This window comes from Phyllostomus hastatus, unplaced genomic scaffold (assembly GCF_019186645.2).
Source record: "Phyllostomus hastatus isolate PE091 unplaced genomic scaffold, TTU_PhHast_1.1 phas_contig_86, whole genome shotgun sequence".
Taxonomy (NCBI): Eukaryota; Metazoa; Chordata; class Mammalia; order Chiroptera; family Phyllostomidae; genus Phyllostomus; species Phyllostomus hastatus.
In genome coordinates, this window is record NW_025333977.1 from 47,559,517 (window position 1) to 47,581,666 (window position 22,150).

Below are 22,150 nucleotides of genomic sequence, written 5' to 3' on the forward strand. Positions count from 1 at the left end.
AATTTAAAGTTTTCTTTTATAAGTAAAAGTCCTAAGAATGTGAAATACAAGTATAAAGGACACATAGACAAAAACAAGGTGGGGGTGGAAAGAGGAGGGAGGTGGGAAGGGCTGGGAGGGTGGGTTGGGATGGGAGTAAAAGGCAGAAAATCGTACTTGAACAACAATTAAAATTTTTTAAAAAATATGAAATAACTGATTACTAGACTAATAACAAAAATCATTGGAGAAAAGATAAACAGCAAATAGTTGGTAAGGAAAATAATATTTTAGCCCTGAAATGAGGCATTCATCTTGGTATAAGTTTGAAAATCAATGACAAGATAAGGGCACATGAACACAAGAAGACAGCCCAATAAAAAAGAAAGAAACATGGCATCACATGAGACCATATTTCACCATGTATAATGCATACTGTTTTGCCCAAATTTTTGAGGAGAAAATAAAGATGAACATCATACATGTGTAGTACCTAAAATACCCTGTATTTGTTCTTGTGTTTTATAATTATTTGTTACATAAAATTTCTGGTACCATAATATGTTCAAAAGTAAATGCTAAAATTCCTTTGTAATACAAAAAACAATTATGTAAATATAAATAAACAATTGAATGAAAAAATTAAAATGAAAGATTTTTTCCTGAAAGTTTGGGTCAAAAACGTGGGTGTGCATTATACACGGCAAAGTACAGGTAAATGCAAATTTTCCCATAAGAAAATTGAGAGAAGTTTAAATTAATGAGAAGGATTTCTAAGAAGCATTTTGTTGTTATTGTCTAACACAACTGTTGTTTCACTGCAATTTAACATGACTCTTTCTTCTCTGAAAGAGAAACTAAAAAATTGGGAATCAGGGTCTGGAGAATTACTTTAGCTCTTGTAGACGATGCAGCTCCTTCTCCCATTCCCTACTTGGGGAGTAATCCCATTCCACCTCCACAGCAGCAATGTAGTAGGTCCTCTCTCCCAGGTATAAGTTTGGATTCTCAGGCAGCCGCCTGCACCGGTTCACGGTGTACTTTTGCTTCATGCCACCCGTGTAGTGATCAGTTGTGAGGCACTCAACATTAAAAGTCCCTTGAAAGGTAAATAAAAGCAGGTCACCCCATTGTTCAGCACTTTCTTGGCTCCTCCCCTCGCTCTGAATCAACACCAACACCTAAGTCCTTACTGTAGCCTGGGTTAATGAGCTGATTTTCCATACCTCTGATCAGATTGCAGCCATAGGTCAAGGGTGTGCCTGCCTCACAGCCTTTGAATTTGCTGTTTTCTCTGCCTGGAACAAATCTTTCCAAAATATCCACATGGCTCTTGGCACTCTTCATTCAAACCCTCCTTAGAGAATCTTTACCCAGCTCCTCCCTTCAGTCATCAGACCCTGTTCCTGCTCTGTTTTTCTTCATGGACTTAATCAGCTGCAGGAGAGCAGACACTTCACCTCTTGTTTACTGTTGCATTTACACTTGTCTAATGAATGAAGGAAAAGGTGACACTGGACTTGTCTTACATTTTATTGACAAATAATGAACCAAACGAAAGTCTGAAGCAACTTAGTATTTTTGCACTTTTTTTTTTTGCTTGTTTGCCTTAGTTTGTTTTACTCATTCAGAGCCAGACATGTAGAGGACTCTGAATTTTCATGGCTATAGTTCTAGTATAAGATATTCAACTGTAAACAATTGACAAGTGAACACTACATCTAGGCTACAGAGAAATAGTGAGAAGTTTAGACACAGAGCCTTCCAGTCTAATTTGCCAGCAATCTTTAAAAGGACCCTAATGTAGGAGGAGAATGTCTTCAGGATTCTGCTTTGTGGAAGTGGGAGGAATCTACCTTTTTCTCACTCCCTTCTGTCCCACTGACAAACAGGAAAGGGACTTGTCTGTCATGAAGTTGGTAGTGGCCCAGGCTTCGCTCTTCCAAGGGAAGGCAGGGTACTTGGGAGGTTTGGGGAAGGGATGACCTTAGCACCCAACACAGGATTTTAAACCAAAACCTCAGAAACTGATTCAATAGAGACTTGTCTTTAAAGAAACATACCATCAGTATCAGGCTGCATGGTGAGTGTGAGACTTGTTTGAGGGAAGAGGTTTGCTGTGTCCCTCCTTTCTTTTCTTGACAGATACGTGTTTCCCGTAAAGTAAATCCCATGTATATCAGCTTCATTTCCAGCACTGAATAAGTACCATGTGACCAAATCTCCCTTGCACATATTGAGACCAGGCTGATTCCCGTACATAAATCCATTAATGGCTGTAGAAGGTGAAAACATTTTGAAAGTAGTTTACCTATGTCCTACTTTCCAGAGTCAACTTTATTTAATTTTAATTTTTAAAAATATTTTATTTATTTTTAGAGAGGGAATGGGAGAGAGAAAGAGAGAAACATCAATGTGTGGCTGCCTCTCACACACACCCAGCTGGGGCCCTGGCCTGCAACCCAGGAATGTGCCCTGACTGGGAATTAAACCAGTGACTCTTGGGTTCTCAGGCCAGCACTCAAATCCAGTGAGCCACACCAGCCAGGGCTGTTTATTTAATTTTTAAAAGACCCATTCAGGCCTCTCTACTCCTTCATGTGTCAGGAGTGTCTTTGCAACTCTATGCTGTACCCTCCAGAGCAAACCAGGCCAAAGGAGCAGAGCTGAATGAAGGGTGCAAGAAGTTCTGTGTCCTGAGAATCTCACTGTTCTTCCCAGCTAGGCCCTTCTCAATTCTAAGGGTCATATTGTGGACACCCAAACAGATGAGTAATACCAGCTTTTCCTGGGCACGGAAAAGACTGGGACTGGGTTTGTTGTTCTAGATGGAAAATTCTCTGATTCATCTTGAATAAACAGGACAGAGTATTTGCAGGAAGTTTTCTCTCACTGCTATTTTTTTCGATAGATAATATCTTTGACTCCTCCAAAATGCAAAAATACAAAATCAAAAGAAATGTTTTAAAGATTGTAGGTAATGTGACTAGTATTGATCCAGCTAAAAAATAAATCTGTCTGTAACATTTACATTTTTTTCTTCTTGCTACAATAATTTTCACATGCTGTCCATTAGTGGCTTAAAAATTTTTTTTTTGAACAATTAGCTCACTGTTCTCTGAACCCTAACTGCATTTTAGAATTACACTGGAGGTAAAAATAAATCTGATGACAGGTTACAATTAAATAAAAACCTCTGAAGTTTGTCCTGAGCATTTAAAGAGTAGTTATAATCATTTTTAAAAGCTCCCAGTTGATTCTATTGTAGAGTCAATGGTGGGGATCATTGAAGTTTATTGAGAACAGAGACCATAAATTTCTTCATATTAAACAGTAAAATGAGCCTGTCATTATTATGCCACAGAGGAGAAAAGCATCCAATCCAGCAGTTCTCAAATTTGAGCATATATGAGAATCAGAAAGTTTGTTAAACATGAATTGCTGGCCCCACACCCAAAGTTTCTGATTTTGTAGGTCAGGGTTAAAAACCCAAGAATTTGCGTTTCTAACATGCCCTGGGTAATGCTGATCACATTTTAATATGCATCTAGTTGACATAATCTGTATGTTTTATCCTGAATTAAGTGAAATGAGGTGTAATTGACCAATACTTTAAATAATCAATGATATTAGTGTCATTGTATTTAATAATTTATTGAATAATAGGCAAAGCTCTTGGGATTTTGGCATCATTAAAAACATTCCACGTGCAGCCCTGAAATAACTTGCTGGATTGGTGGTAGGGGCAGTACTTACAGTGCATCTTATTAGATTCCTGAAAGTCTTCATGTTCCTTATTCACCTGATCTGGTGCAGTTGTAAACATTTTAATGTTATCATCCAAAAGTAAACTCTCATTCTCATCAAACACTGCAGGAAACAAATAGAACTCCTTGTCTACATCTTTCTATAAATCAAAACAAGAACAGTAAGGTGAAGACAGGACAAGTAAAACAGAAAGACTTCCATGTACACAGCACTCTTTGCAAAAGATAAAAACAGAAGTTACCTTTCTTCTTTGTAAATGGGGTGCTAATGAGAGTTTTCATTATTCTCTGTGTAGTGGATTTTTGGTTCAACAGGACAATCTAAGCCTCATGCTGCACCTAAAAGTTCTGACACTGTTCTTCCTACCATCCTGCCAACTCTGCCAATAGTAATTGAACTCATCAAAAACAATCGTTACAATGGGCATGGGGGGATGTGTGGCGGTGCTAGAAATCAGGGAAAGTGCCATCCACATTAATGCAAATATAAAGAATTCTATAAAACAGAGAGGGGAGTGGAGGGGAGCAGTCAGAAGGAGGGATCATCTTAAGGAAAGTAATAGCCTGCCGGGTGCATTGGAACAGGAATTCAAACAACCTGGAGGCATCTGAGCAAACATTCTTGCTCCACTTCCCCCCATCCCTTGTGAAAAAAAAAAAAAAAGGAAGCAGAAATGCTATATGGTCTATGAAATGATTCACTACTTTAGAAGAAGGCAGTCAGTCTAAGGAATCAAAGCATGTGAGCCTCTAAGAACAAGTTACTACCTCAAAGAAGAAAGAATTTCAGAGATTATTGCATGTCTTATTCCTGAGACTATTTTCAGATCAAAAACAAAATTATCAGCTCTAACCAGGTAGTTCAGCTGGTTAGAACACAGTCCTGATATGTTAAGGTTGTGAGTTCGGCCCCTAGTTGGGGCGCATGCAGGAATCAACCAATGAGTGCATAAATAAGGGGAACAACAAGTCAGTGTTCCTCTCTATCTTTAAAAACAAATCAGAAGCTTTTTATTTTGATGAGATCCCACTTGTTTATTCTTTCCTTTATGTCCCTTGCTCTAGGGGACAGATCAGTGAAAATATTGCTAAATGAAATATCTGAGATTTTCCTGCCTATGTCCTCCTGTAGGACTTTAATGGTGTCACAACTTATATTTAAATCTTTTATCCACCTCGAATTTATTTTTGTGTATGGTGCAAGTTGGTGCTCGAGTTTCATTTTTTTTGCATGCAGCTGTCCAGCTCTCCCAACACGATTTGTTGAAGAAGCTATTTTTACTCCATTTTATGTTGCTGCCTCCTTTGTCAAATATTAATTAACTGCAGAGCAGCACAATTTACAATAGCCAAGTGCTGGAAGCAACCTAGGTGCACATTAGTAAATGAATGGATCAAAAAACTATGGTACATTTACACAATGGAATTCTATGCAGCAGAAAGAAAGAAGGAGCTCCTACCCTTTGTGATAGCATGGATAGAACTGGAAAGCATTATGCTAAGCAAAATAAGCCAGGTGGTGAAAGACAAATACCATATGATTTCGCCTTTAACAGGAACCTAATCAACAAAACAAACAAACAAGCAAAATATAACCAAAGACACTGAAACTGAGAACAGGCTGACAGTGACCAGAGGGGTAAGGGAGGGAATTTCTGGGGAAAATGGGAAGGGTTTGCAGGAACAAGTATAAAGGACACATAAACAAAAACAGGAGAGGGGGGGTTGGAAACAGGAGGGAGGTGAGGATGGCTGGGGGGGTGGGCTGGGATGGGGTAAAAGGTAGAAAACTGTACTTGAACAACAATTAAAATAAAAAAACTAATAAAACTAAAGGCTCCTTCTTTGAAATGGTAAATAAGTTTGAAAAGCCTCTAATAAGACCCATCAAACAGTAAAGAGAGAAAACAAAAACAAATAAACCAGAAAAAAATCAAATTTAAAAAATCCAACTAAAGCAGGGACCTAAAGGTTAGATCCTGCAGAAAACTGAATCAATGATGGAGATGATCTTAAGAAAGCTCCCATAAAACAGAAGATTCAAAGATGAAAAATATACACATAATAATTATTTTAGAAAGAAGTTACAAAAAGGGAAACATAATAATAATAAATGATAGTGGAAATCATTGGACTTCTCTACTATAATAAATGTCAAAGGAAGATAGAGTAGTGTTTATGTTTTCCAGGGGAAAATTACAAAAATTTTGTGCTAGGCAAAGAACAACAAAAAGACATTTTCAGATGTCTGAGGTTTCCAACATGGAGCTGCTATAGTCACCTTATATTCTAATCTATAAAGAAAAGTCAAATGAAAGTTTACAGGTCATGTTTTCTGATTATAATGCAACAAAACTAAAAATTACTAACAAAAGGACAAAAATTAAAAAACTTAAAAAGATCATATTTGATCCAAATAACTCCTAGGTCAAAGAAAAAACAAAAATGAATTACTATGTATTTATTAAATACTATCCATGAGAACACCATGAGACATAATGAATGGAATATAACCTAACATATAAACTGAGAGTCTGAAATGGTTTTTATTTTAAGTAAAACCAAATAAAATAAATGTAAATATCTACATACTTTAGAAAAATAAAATCATAAAAGAAAAATAAAGACAGAACAGAAATTAATACATTAGATTACAAATTAAAGTAGCTAAACCTGAAAATGTATTCTTTGAAAATACCAAAAAAAATACACTAAACTCTGACAAGTCTAATAAAAATTTTTTTAGAGAGATTCCAAATACCCCACATTCAGAATGAGAAAGGAATGTAATCACATGTACAAGGGAGAAGTAAAGTTAAGACCACTGTGTACAATAAATGTGATCAGTTGGCTTAGAAGGTGGTATCTGAATAGACCAATACCCATGGGTGAAATAAAAACAGTGATTACAAAATAAATAAAATAATTAACTACTTCTAAGTAAAAAAGTCAAAAGAATTTTACAGGCAATTTCTTTCAGATTTATAAATAGCAATGGATTCCTATAGCAATAGTAGGAATGGATTCCTATAGCAATAGTAGGAATGGATTCCTATCTTTTTAAACTGTTTCTAAATATTAAAAACAAGAATTTTCCTAATTTATTTAATGCAGATAGTATAACCATGATACAATACCTTATAGCTTAGATGAGAAGTTCTATATAAAACACTATCAAAGCCAACACAAAAATACATTGGAAAAAAACCACTATACTCAAGTAATGCTTCTTCACAAAAGTATAAGGATAGTTCAACATTAGGAAATCCTTCATATAGTTGGCCACACTTATAGGCCAAAGGAGGAAATAAGTATGTTTTATATATCTTTTTTATTTTATTGATTTTTAAAATAATTTCAAGGATATCTAAAAATGAATCTTATAAAATTTGACATTCTGCCACTAGTGTTCCTTTGCTTTCTCCTCAGATCTTTGCAAGGCCACCTCCTTGAAATTTAGATCACATCCCAAATATTACCTCCACCTTCTCTAAACTAGGATTTCTGTTTATCCTATTTTTTAAAACAGTTGTTACTTTCTGAAGTTATCTATTTCCATTTTTTTGTGTTTGCTTATCTCCTCCCCTCCCCACCCCTTCTCACCCACCCCCCTTCCTCTCTGCTTTACTGCACAATATAATATAAACCCTATTAGAAAAGGAAACTGACTTGTCTTATTTACCAATAAATTCTATCCTAGCACAGATGTTTTCTGAGCAGCTCAAGTGATTTTAAATAGAAAAACATTTTCAGTAAATCAGACATAGAATGTAAATCTACCAACTAATAGCCAATGTCATACTTAGTGGTAAAATAATAGAGATACTCTTGATAAAATCAGATACTAAGCAAGGCACTATTTTATATTGTTTTAAATATTATATCCAATCTGAAGCCTCATGGCTTGTAAGTAAAAGAGCCAAGATGAGGACTTCTAATGTCACTTGTGAACCTTCTTGTGCTGTGACTCCTTCATTTGCAAAATGAAGATAATGAACTATGTAGAGGATAAAGCTCACATTTTACATTTGAATTCGCTAAGTTCCTCCTCTCTAAAAAGTGGAGATAACTATACTTAGCCTCTTGGGTTTCTGCAAAGGCCAGATGAAGTGATATGTGTAAAAGTGCCTGGACAGAGTTCAATAAACATTAGTCTCCTTTTTTTCCTTCCCAAGGTAAACACAATATTAAAGAATGGAATACAGAGGTAGAAAACCATCTTGTTTTCAGTTATATGTTTAAAATTTTTAAATGATGGCATTACCATTAAAATAGCCAAATGAAAATATATAGGTATAGACTTAACAAAAGGTATCTAAAACCTATATAAGGGAAAATATAAAATACTCCTGAAAAATACAAAGTAGACTTGAACAAATAGAAAAACATATGGTATGTTCTTTTTAGGGTAATTCAACTTTCTAGGGTAATTATGTCTGTTCTTCATAATTTGTATATTTGAGACAGTTCCAAACAAACACTGTTAAGCCTTTTTTTTATTATTATTTTTTCCATTACCATTTATCTTCCTTATACCCTCTTTTGTTAGGCTTTTTTTTCTTTTCCCTGAAGCCAGATAAGTTTTTAAAGGGTTCATTAGAAAGAATAAATAAGCAAAAATAGCCATTAAAATGATGCAAAAAAAGTGCAGCCCTGACTTGTGTGGCTCAGTTGCTTGGGTGCTGTCCCACAAGGTGAAAGGTCACTGGTTCAGTTACAATCAGGGCACATACCTGGGTTACAGGTTTGGTCCCTGCATGGGGTATGTAAGGGAGGCAACTAACCAATGTTTCTCTCCCTCTCTTCCCCTCTTTCTAAAAATAAATAAAAATTTCTAAAAAAAGTGCAATGAAGTATAGCTACTAGTTATTAAATACATTATAAAGACTATAAGTAAAATGGTATGATATTTGGTCCATGAATATATAGAGATCAATAGATTAGAACAGAAAATCAAGAAATAGACTTAATTGTGTATGAAATTTTTAGCATCTGATCAAGGCAATAATCAGTGGGAAAAAGACATTTTAATAAATGGTTTTAAGATAACTGGATGGTCACATAGAAAAAGAGAAATTTGATTCATTCCTCAACTGTAGCCAGAATAAATTCTAAATGGAACAGAGATTTAAATATGAAAAATAAAACCATACAAGTACTTTAAGGCAGTACGGGTGAATTCCTTTATAAACTGGGACATGAGAAAGCTCTCTTAACTATGACTCAAAATCTATAAATGATGGAGGAAAGAAATTTTTATAGAAATAAAAATTTTACATGGCAAATAACATCCATAAACAAAGTAAAAAGACAAATAACTAAGAAAACATATTTATAACTGATATTTCAAAGGGTTTCTACTCTTAAGATATTAACATCTAAACCACTCAGGGAAAATAACCATATAGAAAAATAAGTTAGAGATATAACTAGCCAAATAAAAGAAGTGAAAATGGTTCTTAACCATCTGCAAAGATGTTCAACTACTAGTAATAAGAAAAACAAATTAAAATTACAGAGATACTGTTTGTGTTCTTAACTGGTGAGATTACAATATAGTTATACAGATATCTTTTGCAAATGTTTTCTTATATTCTGTGGCTTATCTTCTCACTCTCTTCACATTATTTTTTACAGAGCATAAAATATAACTGTAATGAAGTCCAGATTATCAATTCTTTCTTTCATGGATTGTACCTTTGATATTTTATTTACATTTCAGCCTGTGATCCATTTTGAGTTGATTTTTGTAAAGAAGCTAAGATATGTGTCTAGATTTGGGGTTTTGTTGTTGTTTTCTTGTTGTTGTTTTGTATAGGGATATATAGTTGTTATAGCACCATTTTTTGAAAAGAGTATATTTGTTCCATTGTGTTGCCTATGCTTGTTTGTCAGTGATCAGTTGAGTAAATCTATGTGAGTCTATTTTGGGGGTTCTCTGTTTTTTTCCATAGAATCTATAATAGGTCAGGGTGGAAAGAACTGACAGTTTGGCAGTAGTGAGTCTTCCAATCCATGAATATGGAATATCTGCTTATTTGGTGCTTTGATTTTATTCACCAGGCTTTTGTAGTTTTCCTCATATCGATCTTGTACATATTTTGTTAGATTTATACCTAAGTATTCCATTTTGGGAGCTGCTAATGTAAGTGATATTATTTTTAAATTAAAATTTCACTTTTTCATTGCTGGTATATAGGAGAATGTTTTGATTTATTTTTATATATTAACTTTGTATCCTGCAACCTTGCTTTAATTGTTTATTAGTTACAGGAGTTCCTCTGTAGATCCTTTTGGATTTTCTACATGGATGATCATGTCATCTGTGAACAAAAACAGTTTTCTTTCTTTCCAATCAGTATGCCTTTTTTTTTTTTGTCTTATTACACCAGCTAAGCCTTTTTAGTATAATGTTAAAAGGAGTGGTGAGAAGGGATATCTTGCCTGGTACCTGATTTTAGTGGGAAAACATTTAGTTTCACATCATTAAGTAAGATGTTAGCAGTAGTTTTTTTTTCTTTGTAGATACTTTTTGAGTTGAGGAAGTTCCCTTCACTTCTAGTTTACTGATACTTTTGAGTCATGAATGGGTGTTAGATTTGGTTAAATACCTTTTCTGTATTTATTGACATGATCATGTAATTTTTCTTCTTAGACTATTGATTTTAGAACATTGAACTGGCCTTGCATACCTGAAATAAATTCCACTTGATCTAAGTGATATGTAATTTTATTTATGCATTGTTGGATTTCATTTGCTAACATCTTGGGGTGCATTTTACATCTATGTTCATTAAAAATATATTGGTCTATAGTTTTCCTTTCTTATAATGTTTTTGTCTCATTTTGGTATTAAAATAATGCTGGTCTTTTAGAATGAAATACAATGCACTTCCTCTGCTTCTATCCCCTAAAAAAGATTATATTAGAATGGTATAATTTCTTCCTTAAATGTTTGGTAGAATTCACTAATGAACACATCTGGTTTTGGTGCTTTCTGTTTTGAGCAGTTATTAGCTATTGATTCCATTTCTTTAGTAGATATAGGCTATTCAGACTGTCTGGTTGTTCTTGTATGAGTTTTGGCAAATTGTGTCTTTTAAGGGATTGATCCATTTTATCTAAGTTACCAAATTTATGGGCATATAATTTTTTGTAATATTCCTTTATTATCCTTTTAATATCCATAGGATCAGTAGTGATGTCCCATGTTTCATTTCTGATGTTAGTAATTTGTGTTCTCTCTTTTTCTCTTAGCTAGTCTGTATTACAATATAAGGACTGTTGTTTAAAACATTCAAAGAATTCTTAAAAATCAACATTAAAAAAACCAAACAACCCAATTAACAAATGGGCAAAATATCTTAACATATACCGCAGCAAAGAAGATATACAGATGGCAAGTAAGATTATGAAAAGATGCTCTATATCATATGTCATTAGGGAAATGCAAATTACAACAATAATAAGATACTACCATACACCTATTAGAATGACTAAAATCTAGAATACTGACAACATCAAATGCTGATAAGCTGTGGAACGATAGACACTCTCATTCATTAGTGGTGGGAAGAGAGTTCAGTGGTCTTTTACAAAACTAAACATACTCTGCTTTTCAGGAAGATGGCACCAAAAGTGAAGAAGGAAACTCCTGTCTGTCCCAACCCAAAGCCAAAGCAAAAGCTTTGAAGGCAAAGAAATTAATGCTAAAAGGTGTGCACAACCACAAAAAGAGGAAGAAGGAGGAGGGGGAGGGGGAGAACAACACCCACATGTCACTTACTTTCTGGTGGCTGAGGACACTGGGGCTCTGAAGGCAGCCTAAATATCCTTGGGAGAACACCCCAGGAAAAACAAGCTTGACCACTCTGCCATCAAGTGCCCCCTGACTATGGAGTCAGCCGTAAAGAAGATAGAAGACAACAATACGCTTGTATTCATGTGAATGTCAAGGCCAACAAGCACCAGATCAAAGAGGCTGTGAAAGTGCTCTGTGACATCAATGTGGACAAAGTCAACACTCTCATCAGGCCTTTTGGAGAGAAGGCATATGTTTAACTGGCTCCTGACTATAATGCTTTGCATGCTGCCAATAGAATTGGGAAATTGGGATAATCTAAACTGAGTCCTGCTCGTTAATTCTAAATATAAAGAAATTATACGGTAAAAACAAACACATAAACATACTCCTACCATACAATCTAGCAGTTAGGCTCCTGGGTATTTACCCAAAGGAGTTGAAAACTTAGGTCTACACAAAAACCTGCACATAGATGTTTGTATCAGCCTTATTCACAATTGCTAAAACCTGGCAGTGAGCAAAATGCTCTTCAGGAAGTAAATGGAGAAATAAACTATGATACATCCAGACAGTGGCATATTATTCAGTGCTAAAAAGAAATGAACTATGAAGCAGTGAAAAGACTTGGAGGAAACTTAACTCATATTCCTCAGTGAAAGAAGGCAATTTAGAAAGGCTACATACTGTATGATTCCAACTATATGACATTCTGGAAAAGGCAAAACTATGGAGTAAAAGACCAGTGGTTGCCTGTGTAATACCGTAATGATAGATACATGTCATTATACATTTGTTCACACCCATAGGATGTTAACACCAAGAGTGAAATGTAATATAAACTATGGACTTTGGATGATGATGCTGTGTCAATGCAGGTTGACCAGTTTAACAAATGTACCACCCTAGTGGGGGATGTTGATATTGTGGGAGGCTGTGCATATGTGGGGTATGGTGAGTACAGGAAATCTCTGTACTTTCTCCTCAGTGCTGCTTTGAATCTTTAAGTGCTCTAAAAAAATAAAGTCAATATAAATAATAATAAATAATAAAGTAAAAATAAGCTATCTGGAGCGAGAGAATAGGCGAGTGGAGAAAAGGGATAAAAGCTAGATTTCTTTGATTATGCATATACCTCTTTTGTAGATTTGGCGTTGGAACCAGGTAAATACATAATTATAAAATAATATTACAGTTTTACAAGCAACCCCTTAAGAAAGAAGTAGTTAATTAAATAAGCCTGTGTATCCTATGGGTGACAAAACTACAGAGAGGAATGATTGAGTGACTTTACATATGTAATTTAACTGAACATCCCTAGGGAGATCTACTCTGAGGACAAAAAGGTCAGCAAACCAATCTTATACTATTTTCAGTAATTATATTGTTGGCTGCAGTGTTGTTTTTGTGATTATGAAATAGTCATGTGTATATTGTGGAATGAAATGAGTGAATATTTTTGTTGACATTGTTGAGAACTAAGATTTTTCTTAGATCTCAGTTAAAGGGAGATACAGATATAAGATCAATTAGGTTAAGTTAAAAAAAAACAAGGAAAAAATTCATAGATCTAAATTGGATATAAAATATTGCTAAAAACTCATGATGAATTTTTATCTTAAAAGTTTTTTTCCAGCTGTTCCCTATTGTGGCCATCGTAAAAATGCCAGCTGATCAAAATAAAGTTTAATCCCTTTGTGACTTCAAACTGGAGTGAGAACTGTAGAAGGCATTTTGATGCACCTTCCCACATTCCCAGGAAGATTATGTATTCTCCTCTTTCCAAAGAGCTGAGACTGTGCAGTGTTTGACCCTTGCCCATACAATAAGATAATGAAGTTCAGGTTTTTCAAGGACACTACAAAGGGTAGGAAATCGCAAAGTAGTCCAGGTTTACAGCAAGAAATGTGCCATCCACACTGAATGAGTGCAGCAGGAGAAAGCTAATGGACAACTGTTCATGTGGACATTCAGCCAAGTGAGGTGGCTATCACTAGGCTAAAGCTGAGGAAGAATAGCAGAAAGACCCTTGAACACAAAGTCAAATCTTGCCATGTAGGAAAAGAAAAAGGTGAACACAAGGAAGAGACAATTGAGAAAATGCAGAAATAAAGTAATCTTACATACAATCTTAATAACTTAAAATGAAAATTTTTTCCCCAGTTCTGCCCACTGTAAAGGCCTAGAAATAATGATTAACCCAATAGCAATGAGCCCCTCTAGTGCCCAGATTATGGTTCTAAAAGTGATTTCTTACCCAGAAGAACCAGAAAAATGGCTGATACCAGGTCTGGTTCAGAAAATGTGTAATAGAGATTTAAATAGCTTTTATACTAAAAATTAAAGAAGCTTCATATAAAAATCAAGTAGTCTACCTGAACAAGTCCCTCCAGTGGCCAAAAATAGAATACATGTAGCATCAATAAGCAAAATGGCAATGAATTGAAACACACTGTTTCACAGTAATACTTTAAAAATTATTAAAAACCTTTGAAGTATGCTAGAGAAAAACTATTAATTTGGAAACTTGTAAGTAAAGAGAAAGAATTAAGCATTTGTCATTCCTTTCTTATGTAATACATGCCTCAGGGTAAGCAAGTCATCCATTAACAGAAGTTCTTGTTTAGTATACCTCTATAAGAGGTACACTAGCTAATAAACAAAGAAGGAATGATGGAATCATTCCTGTAATGCCTGATTAGATTTTGAATCTAATAGGAAATGGTTATTGGTGGCCAATAACATGGAGAGAAAATTATATAGTATCTATGTAATTCCCTGGTAGAAGTACCCTACCCAGTACCACATATGAAGTAGTATTGCCAAAAACAAAAAACAAACAAAAAATCCTAACCTGAATCTGACCATGCCTTCTATCTAGCCACTGGTGTATAGGAAATAGAGAGAAAGAGAAAGAAACATGTTAAATGACACTATGGGAATGCACTTAGTAAAGTCTAGACACGAGAAATGTCTGTAGGATAAATGACTTGCAAAAAACAAAAACAGCAAAAAAAAAAATTTCAAGAATTGTAATGTGTGAATTATTTATGTATTCATTCAAACAAATTTGAAATGATTAAAAGACAATTGAGAGATGTAAACATTTATTGGAAATTTAATGATATTAAGAAATGATGATTTTAGGACATGATAATTATATTAAAGGCATTTTTAAAGGATCCCTTATCTTTTAAAGGTTCACATTATGCTAAATGAAATAAGCCAGTCAGAGAAAGACAATACCGAATCATTTTGTTGATATGTGGAATCTAATGAACAAACTAAACTAACAAGGAAAATGGGAACAGACTCATAGATGGAGAGCAGGATGACATTTAGTGGGTGGGGGGGAAAGGTTGCAGGGAGTGGTTGAGGAAAAAGGACTCATGGACATAGACAACAGTATGGTGATTGCTGGGGGGAGGGGGTTATAAAGGGACTAAATGGTAATGGGAAAAATACAACAAAGATTAAATAAACAATAAAATATTTATTTTAGATATAAAAACAATGATGGGCTTAGCTATTTCTATTTCTTGGTCAAAGGATCATTTCCTGAGTTTTAAAAAATATTTTAAGCAATATTTTCCTCAATTAATAGGTAACTTTTTTGTATGTGTGAAAGTCTAATTGGATCATAAAAAACCTTAGATTCCAAGGAAAATTTTGTTTCTAACTCATCTTGGGACAATCATGTTAGTCAGAGAAACTCTGCATAATATCTGAAAAAAATGTATAATAAACATTATGTGTAGAATCCTTACTGCTTCAAAACTCAGAATTTTCCTTATAAGAATGATAATTCAAAAGGATTTGAAAATCATTTTTATTTTCCCTGATTGGACTTACCTGTCTCCCATTTGCATGTAAACTTCCTTTCTTGCATATTTTCAATGGCCCAATAAGCCCAGTGAATATATCTTTGGTGGGATCCACAGCAGAATAATACATCTTAGATAGACAGACAGGGTCCTTATAAGTGGGTCCCACTTCTTTTGGGACAGACCATTCATAAGTGAATGTTTCTTTGGGTGGCACATAGGAGGCTGAAGGATGAGGCACACCTGTGAGAAAGATCATATCACTGAGGTTAAGAGTACTTTCTAATGTGGCAAATTGAGCCACAAATGAGACTGGGTTTAGTCTAGGATAACCCACTTCTGAGCTTCCTATGAGTTAGAATGGAATCCTACTTGAGTAAAATCCTCTTTGTGCTCCAGTGTGAGGTCACTGCTGGATGTGATTTCCTCCAGGAAGCCTCCTCTAAAGTTCTGTCTGAGACTGGTGCTTGCTACCATCAAAAGGTTTGCAACCACGTCCCCCAAATTCACATATTGGAACCCTAATGCCCTAATGTGATGGTGTTAGGTGAGGCCTTTGGGAGATGATTAGGTCACAAGAGTGGAGCCATACTGAAGGGGATTAGTGACCTTATAAAAGAGGCCCCACAGAGCTGCTTAGCCCTTTCACCAAGTAAGGATATAATAGGAAACCTGAGATCCAGAAGAGGGCCCTCTCCCAACCATGCCCTGATCTCTAGCTTCCCACCACCAGAATTGTAAGAAACAAATGTCTTGTTTACAAACCATCTAGTCTGAGGTAATTAGTTATAGCAGCCTGAATGGACTAAGAACAGTGCCTTCTTTTCCTCTCACGGCTCTAAGAATGTCTCTAGCACCTTGCGTGCCATATTGTGCATATCCCCCACCCTTACCCAAACAGAACTTAACCTTGAAGGCAAGCATTGCCTCTATCAGCTAGAACAACACCTGGAAATAGGAGGTAATTGATGAATTTTTCTATTGAACAAAACTAAACTGAAAATAATTTTATAACTGAAAGAGAACTTGTTGATGATAGTGTTATCTCCCAATTTTACACTTGAGGAAACTGAGGATATCTTGCTTTCAGTCACACCACAAGTGGTGGTAAAGCTACTAGTCTTTATTGGTCACCCTTGACATAAAAATACCCAAATACATACATATGATGGAATATTTTTATCATTAAAATGACATTCATAAAATACTTACAATGAAAAGAAAACAAACTGTGGGTACAAAATTATAATGATAGGTATATTTATACACTACAACCTCAACCATATGTAAAATATACGTTATATTTTACATCCACAAATGAAAGAGTACAGGAATTGTAGAAAAATATAGTAGTGGTTATATATAGAACTATGGATAATATTTTGAGCTGTACCTTTTTATATTTTTAAAATATTCTAAAGTGATTACCTACTATTCTTATAATAATAAGAACCTTTTTAAAATTTAAAAATCACCCAAATGGTACTCCAGAAATGTATAATTGATATAATCCAAGTAAGTTACAGCCAGCATTGTCAATAATCATCCAATTAAGACAGGAAAAAATTCCATAACCCAATTGGAAATGGTAGGAGAAGAGGTGTGTTTGCTTCCTGATGGTATATGAGCAGCTTTCTCAGAAGTCCTGCCTTCAGTTTTTGTGGGACTGAGGTGAGTGGCACAGTGGGTTATTAAACATTGTTGATTGGTTACAGAGCGCTATACTTACTTCTACTTTCAGGGTTGTAATGAGAGGCATAGAATGTGCCCTCGTTGCTCTTACTGACTCTTATTCCAACTGGCTCAATGCTGAGGGGATATGCTCCTTTATTACGGAAGGTTATTTGGATGGTGTCTCCCACCTCTGCCCAGATGACAGGACCTAGGGACAAAGAAAATTGTTATCCTTTTTGGTATGTAACATACAGAATATTTTCTTTGGCTTGTCTTCTGGCAAGAACCACTGTGAACAACATGCTTATCTGTGGCAAATAGAAAGACTGGATTTTAAGAGCTCATTATTAGTTTGACATGATGAGATTAGAGAGAGATGAGCTGGGCTTTTCAACTCAGCTTCAGGTTAATGAAATTTGTTATCATTTTATCCAAGTCAGTTCACAAGCTTTATTCATCTACAAGAAACTGTTCAGAGGGTCCAAGCTTTCCTCACCCTAGTCTTCTGTTGGCTAGATGGGTGTTATTCTTGACAAGAGTCAAGGGGTGCTATAATCTCTGACTACACAAAGAAGGTACATTCAATTTTCTTGGATGTGAAGAGTAACACTGCTGTGAATTTTCCATCACCAAAACTCTTACTATCACCAAATATAGAATAAAACATAGATATTCAGTATATAAGTATTTTATGTAATATGTAAAATGCTATTTATTGAGAGCTTCCTACATGCTTTTTGGAGTGTTTATGTGAATTAACTCATTTAATCCTTACAACAGCTCTAGAGATAGGGATTATTATTATTATTATTATTTCCATTTTATAGAAAGGGGAGAGGCACAGAAAATTGAGTACTCTCAAAGGTCACACAGCTAACAGGTGAAGAGTGGGGACAGTCTGTATGCACCCACTCTGCTGTTCTGCCTGAGTGCCTAAGCAAGGACAGGTCTTTGGGCTCTGCCTGAGGGCAGTCTACCGAAGGCTCTCAGACCAACACAGCCTATCTCATTAGCAGCCTGGAGTTTATTTCTAAGGGAATGTATCTTTAGCTAAGGGTGGGGGCTAATTGCTTCATTGCCTATTTAAAAAACTCACCTAAACACAGAATTCCCCTTACCTCTTTGATGAAAAAGAAAATCACCATTTGAAGCAGCATGGTTTTTAATTATGAAGATTTACTATTGGTAACTTGCATGTGGAAAAGTAAATCAGCTGATGCATGTTACTGATGATTGATCTTCCACATCCCTACTTTTTATGTAGAAGGCATGCTGTAGGTCCTGTAGTCTCTGTTTTCTCTGAGGTTTGTGTAGCAGCTACTTTCAGGGTTGTAAGGGGAAGAGCACAATGGTCATTCATGTTCTGCATGGACTCACCCAAGATGCCAAGATGTTCCTCTTCAGGACCTCTTTCCTTTTGATTTGTGAAGGAGGCATCTGTGTACTCACGATAAACCAGTTTTTTATAAGAGCCTCCAATTCTCGTAGGACCTTGTTCAAAAAATACCTCTGAAGCACTGCCAAAATGAAAAATGTTTAATGCTGGAGTTGAAGCATTAAATAGAAAGCAGGTATTCACATAGGATACTGATTGAAGAGAAAAATCCTGACCAGTGCTTAGAGAAAATTATCACCCATGATTTACTAAATACTCAGACTAGGCCACTTCATAGAGCGATGTTCAATTAAGGAATGGAGAATCAAGGCAAAGAAGTTCCATTTTTCCAAGTGAGGTAAAAAAAAATTTAAGAAGGCCCATATCAACTCCTGATGGTTAATAAATTATTCTGAAATTGAATCCTTACTTGAATCAGATAAGATGGAGGCATAGGTAAAAATGCTTTGTCTCCTAGACAACTACAGAAAAATTACATCTAGACTACAGAGCAAATAACACCTAGAATCATCAGCATATCAATCCATATGGAAGTCTAACAACAAAGGATTTAAAGAAGCCATATTCATTCAGGCAGATAGGAGGCATAAGATACGGAGAGAGGTGGAGAGGTGTGGGGGCTGCAGAAGTGGCGTGGAGCTGTTAGAATGGCACAGAGAGGTGGTGGAACAGGTAGCCCCACATTCATATGTGGTGGTTAAAAATCATGAGGGATACTTCAGGAGTGAGGGATCCTAGCACCCAAACAGGCTACCCAGCAGCCCAGGGTTCCAATGCCAGGAAGATAAATCCCCATAATTTCTTGCTGTAAAAACCAGTGGGGGTTGGGGTGATGGAAGCAACTGCTGGAGTATCAGGACACTCGTCTTAAAGGACCCACATGGATTTAGGACTTATATAGACCCACCCACTCTGGGATTTAGCACCAGAGCAGCAGCTGGAAGGGCACAAGTGGCACACAGGGAGAAAGTGAGGAGAATGGAAACAGAGAAAATGCTGGGAGACATCTTCTTCCCAGGCAAACCTCCAGAATAGGCAGTAGCATTGTTTCCTCTCTGAGCCCTCCCCCACACAGAGCAATAACACAGGGAAATGGGTTGCCCCACCCTGGTGATCACCTAACGTTCCACTTCATGAAATTTACAGGTCCACTCTTCTACAACAGGCCACGTTACTGAGAGAGAGAGAGAGAGAGAGAGAGGGAGAGAGAAAGAGGGAGGGAGTCAAAGCAGCTCTACCTAATACACAGAAACAAACACAGGGAGGCTGCCAAATTGAGGAGATGAAGAAATATGGTCCAATTGAAAGAATAGAACAAAATTCCAGACAAAGAATGAAACAAAATGGAGATAACTAACCTATCAGATACAGAGTTCAAAATACTGGTGATCAGGATGCTCAAAAAACTCATTGAGTATGGCAACAACATAAAAAAGAACCAGGCAGAAATGAAGGTTACAGTAAGCCAAATAGTGAAGAATCTATAGGGACCAAACAATGGAGGGGATGAAACTGAGAATCAAATAAACAATTTGGAATACAAGGAAGAAAAAAGCATTCAACCAGAACAGCAAGAAAAAAAAAGAATTGAAAGAAAAAAAAAGAATAGAATAAGAAGCTTCTGGGATATCTCCAAATGTACCAACATTTGAATCATAGGGGGACTCTAGAAGGAGAAGAGGAAGAGCAAGAAACCAAAAACTTATTTGAAAAAATAGTGAAAGAAAAAATCCCTAATTTGGTGGAGGAAATAGACATAGAAGTCCAGGAAGCCCAGAGAGTCCAAAACAAGTTGAACCCAAAGAGGAACACACCAAGATACATCAAAATTAAAATGCTAAAAAGCAGCAAGAGAAAAGCAGAGAGTTACCTACAAAGGAGGTCCCTTAAGACTGTCAGGTGATTTCTCAAAAAAAAACACAAAACTTTGCAGGCTAGAAGGGACTGTCAGGAAGTACTCAAAGTGATGAAAAGCGAGGACCTACAACCAAGATTACTCTATCCAGCAAAGCTACCATTTAGATAGGGCAAATAAAGTACAAATAAAGCAAGGGCAAAGAAAGTGTTTCTCAAAGAAGGTAAAGCTAAAAGAATTAATCATTACCAAGCCATCATTATATGAAATGTTAAAGAGACTTATTTAAGAAAAAGAAGATCAAAACTATGAACATTAAAGTGGTAACAAATTTACAACAATCAACAATGGAATCTAAAAAAGCAAACCACGCAAACAACTAGAATAGGAACAGAATCATAGATATGGAGATTACTTGGAGGATTATCATCAGCAGGGAGAGGAAAGGTGGAGAATGGGGGAAAAGGTGCAGGGATATAGTAACATCAATTGATAGGTACAAAATAGATAGGGGGAGGTTAAGAATAGTGTAGGAAATGTGAAGCCAAAAAACTTATATGCGTGACCCATGGACATGAACTAAGGGTGGGGGGGGGTAGGGGGTGGAGGATTGCTGGAGGGAATGGAGGTACTGGGCAGAGGGAGGCAAAGAAGGAAAAATTGGGGTAACTGTAGTATCATAATCAATAAAGCATATTAAAAAAGAAATACATTTTTGTCATTATTAAAAATAAAAAATAAAAATAAAATTGAATCTTTATCCCTGGCCAGTGTGACTCAGTTGGTTGGAGTATCATCCTGTGCACTGAAAGGTTGTGGGTTTGATCCCTGGTCAGGAAGCCAAGGGGAAGCAACTAATCAATGTTTCTTTGTTACATTGATGTTTCTCTCTCTCTCTCTCTCCAGATTTCTTCTCTCTCTAAAAGCAATGAAAAAAATGTCTTTGGTTGAGGACAAAAAAATTTTTTTAAAACTGAGTCATCCTGACTGGTTTGGCTCAGTTAGTTTAGGGGTCTTCCTACAAAATGAAGGGCTGCTGGTTTGATTCCTGATTAGGGCAAATGCCTGAGTTGCACATTCAGTTCTTGGTTGGGGTGCATGCAAGAGGCAACCCATCAGTATTTTTGCATTGATGTTTCTCTCCCTCTATTTCTCCCTCCATTCCCCTCTCTCTGAAAATAAATAAGTAAAATATTTTTTAAAAACTGAATCTTTAAACAAATTATGGAATGTTTTAAAACACAGTAGCTACTGCTTATTGCATGTTAGCACCAACCAGGTGCTCATATGGGAATGCAACAAAGTTTGTAATAGTCTTCTTATTTTACAGATGAAGAAATTCAATCTTAGAAAGACATTTGACTTCACAAAGCCACCCATTCATCTTTTCTTTCATTGGACAAATGTATTAAACACCTGCTGTTTGCCAGGAATTCTATGATGTGCTGATGACATAACCATAAGCAAGCAGGACCCAACTCTGTGCACATTAACCTGACATCTGACAGAGAAGACAGACTATGAACCAATCAATATGATAATATGTAATTAGCACAATATATTATGGAGCATTTCTCCTGGAGCTGGGGAAAGTTCTGGAAAGAGGCTCTCAAAGGCTTTCCAGAGGAAGTGATTTTTTAAAACCATCTAGAAGAGAAGTAGAATTAAAAAGGTGAAGTGTGTGTAGTGGGAGAATGGGGCAGGTATTGACAAATAAGAAACAGCCTGTAGGGCAGCACACAGTATGACAGCAGTACAGCATGCAGGGCAGGGCAGGAACAGAGAATGAGGAGTGAACAGGAGGAACTAATTAAGGCTTTCAGTATTCTATTCCAGGGCAGTGGGAAAGCTTTG

The 22,150-nt window shown here is 36.0% G+C and overlaps 1 protein-coding gene and 1 pseudogene across 2 annotated transcripts in view; one reads left to right on the forward strand and one right to left on the reverse strand.

The window, feature by feature from the left end:
* Window positions 1-22,150, reverse strand: part of LOC123827557 (ceruloplasmin) — an 80,842-nt gene that overhangs the window by 30,196 nt on the left and 28,496 nt on the right. For both annotated transcript variants that reach the window (XM_045852093.1, XM_045852094.1), the window contains exons 7-12: window positions 18,423-18,562; window positions 17,101-17,253; window positions 15,400-15,614; window positions 3,736-3,886; window positions 2,043-2,255; window positions 871-1,078 (exon numbers count right to left, since the gene is read on the reverse strand). In XM_045852093.1, the coding sequence (XP_045708049.1) occupies window positions 871-1,078; window positions 2,043-2,255; window positions 3,736-3,886; window positions 15,400-15,614; window positions 17,101-17,253; window positions 18,423-18,562 (1,080 nt within the window). The remainder of the gene's footprint in view (window positions 1-870; window positions 1,079-2,042; window positions 2,256-3,735; window positions 3,887-15,399; window positions 15,615-17,100; window positions 17,254-18,422; window positions 18,563-22,150) is intronic.
* Window positions 12,420-13,659, forward strand: LOC123826894 (annotated as a pseudogene).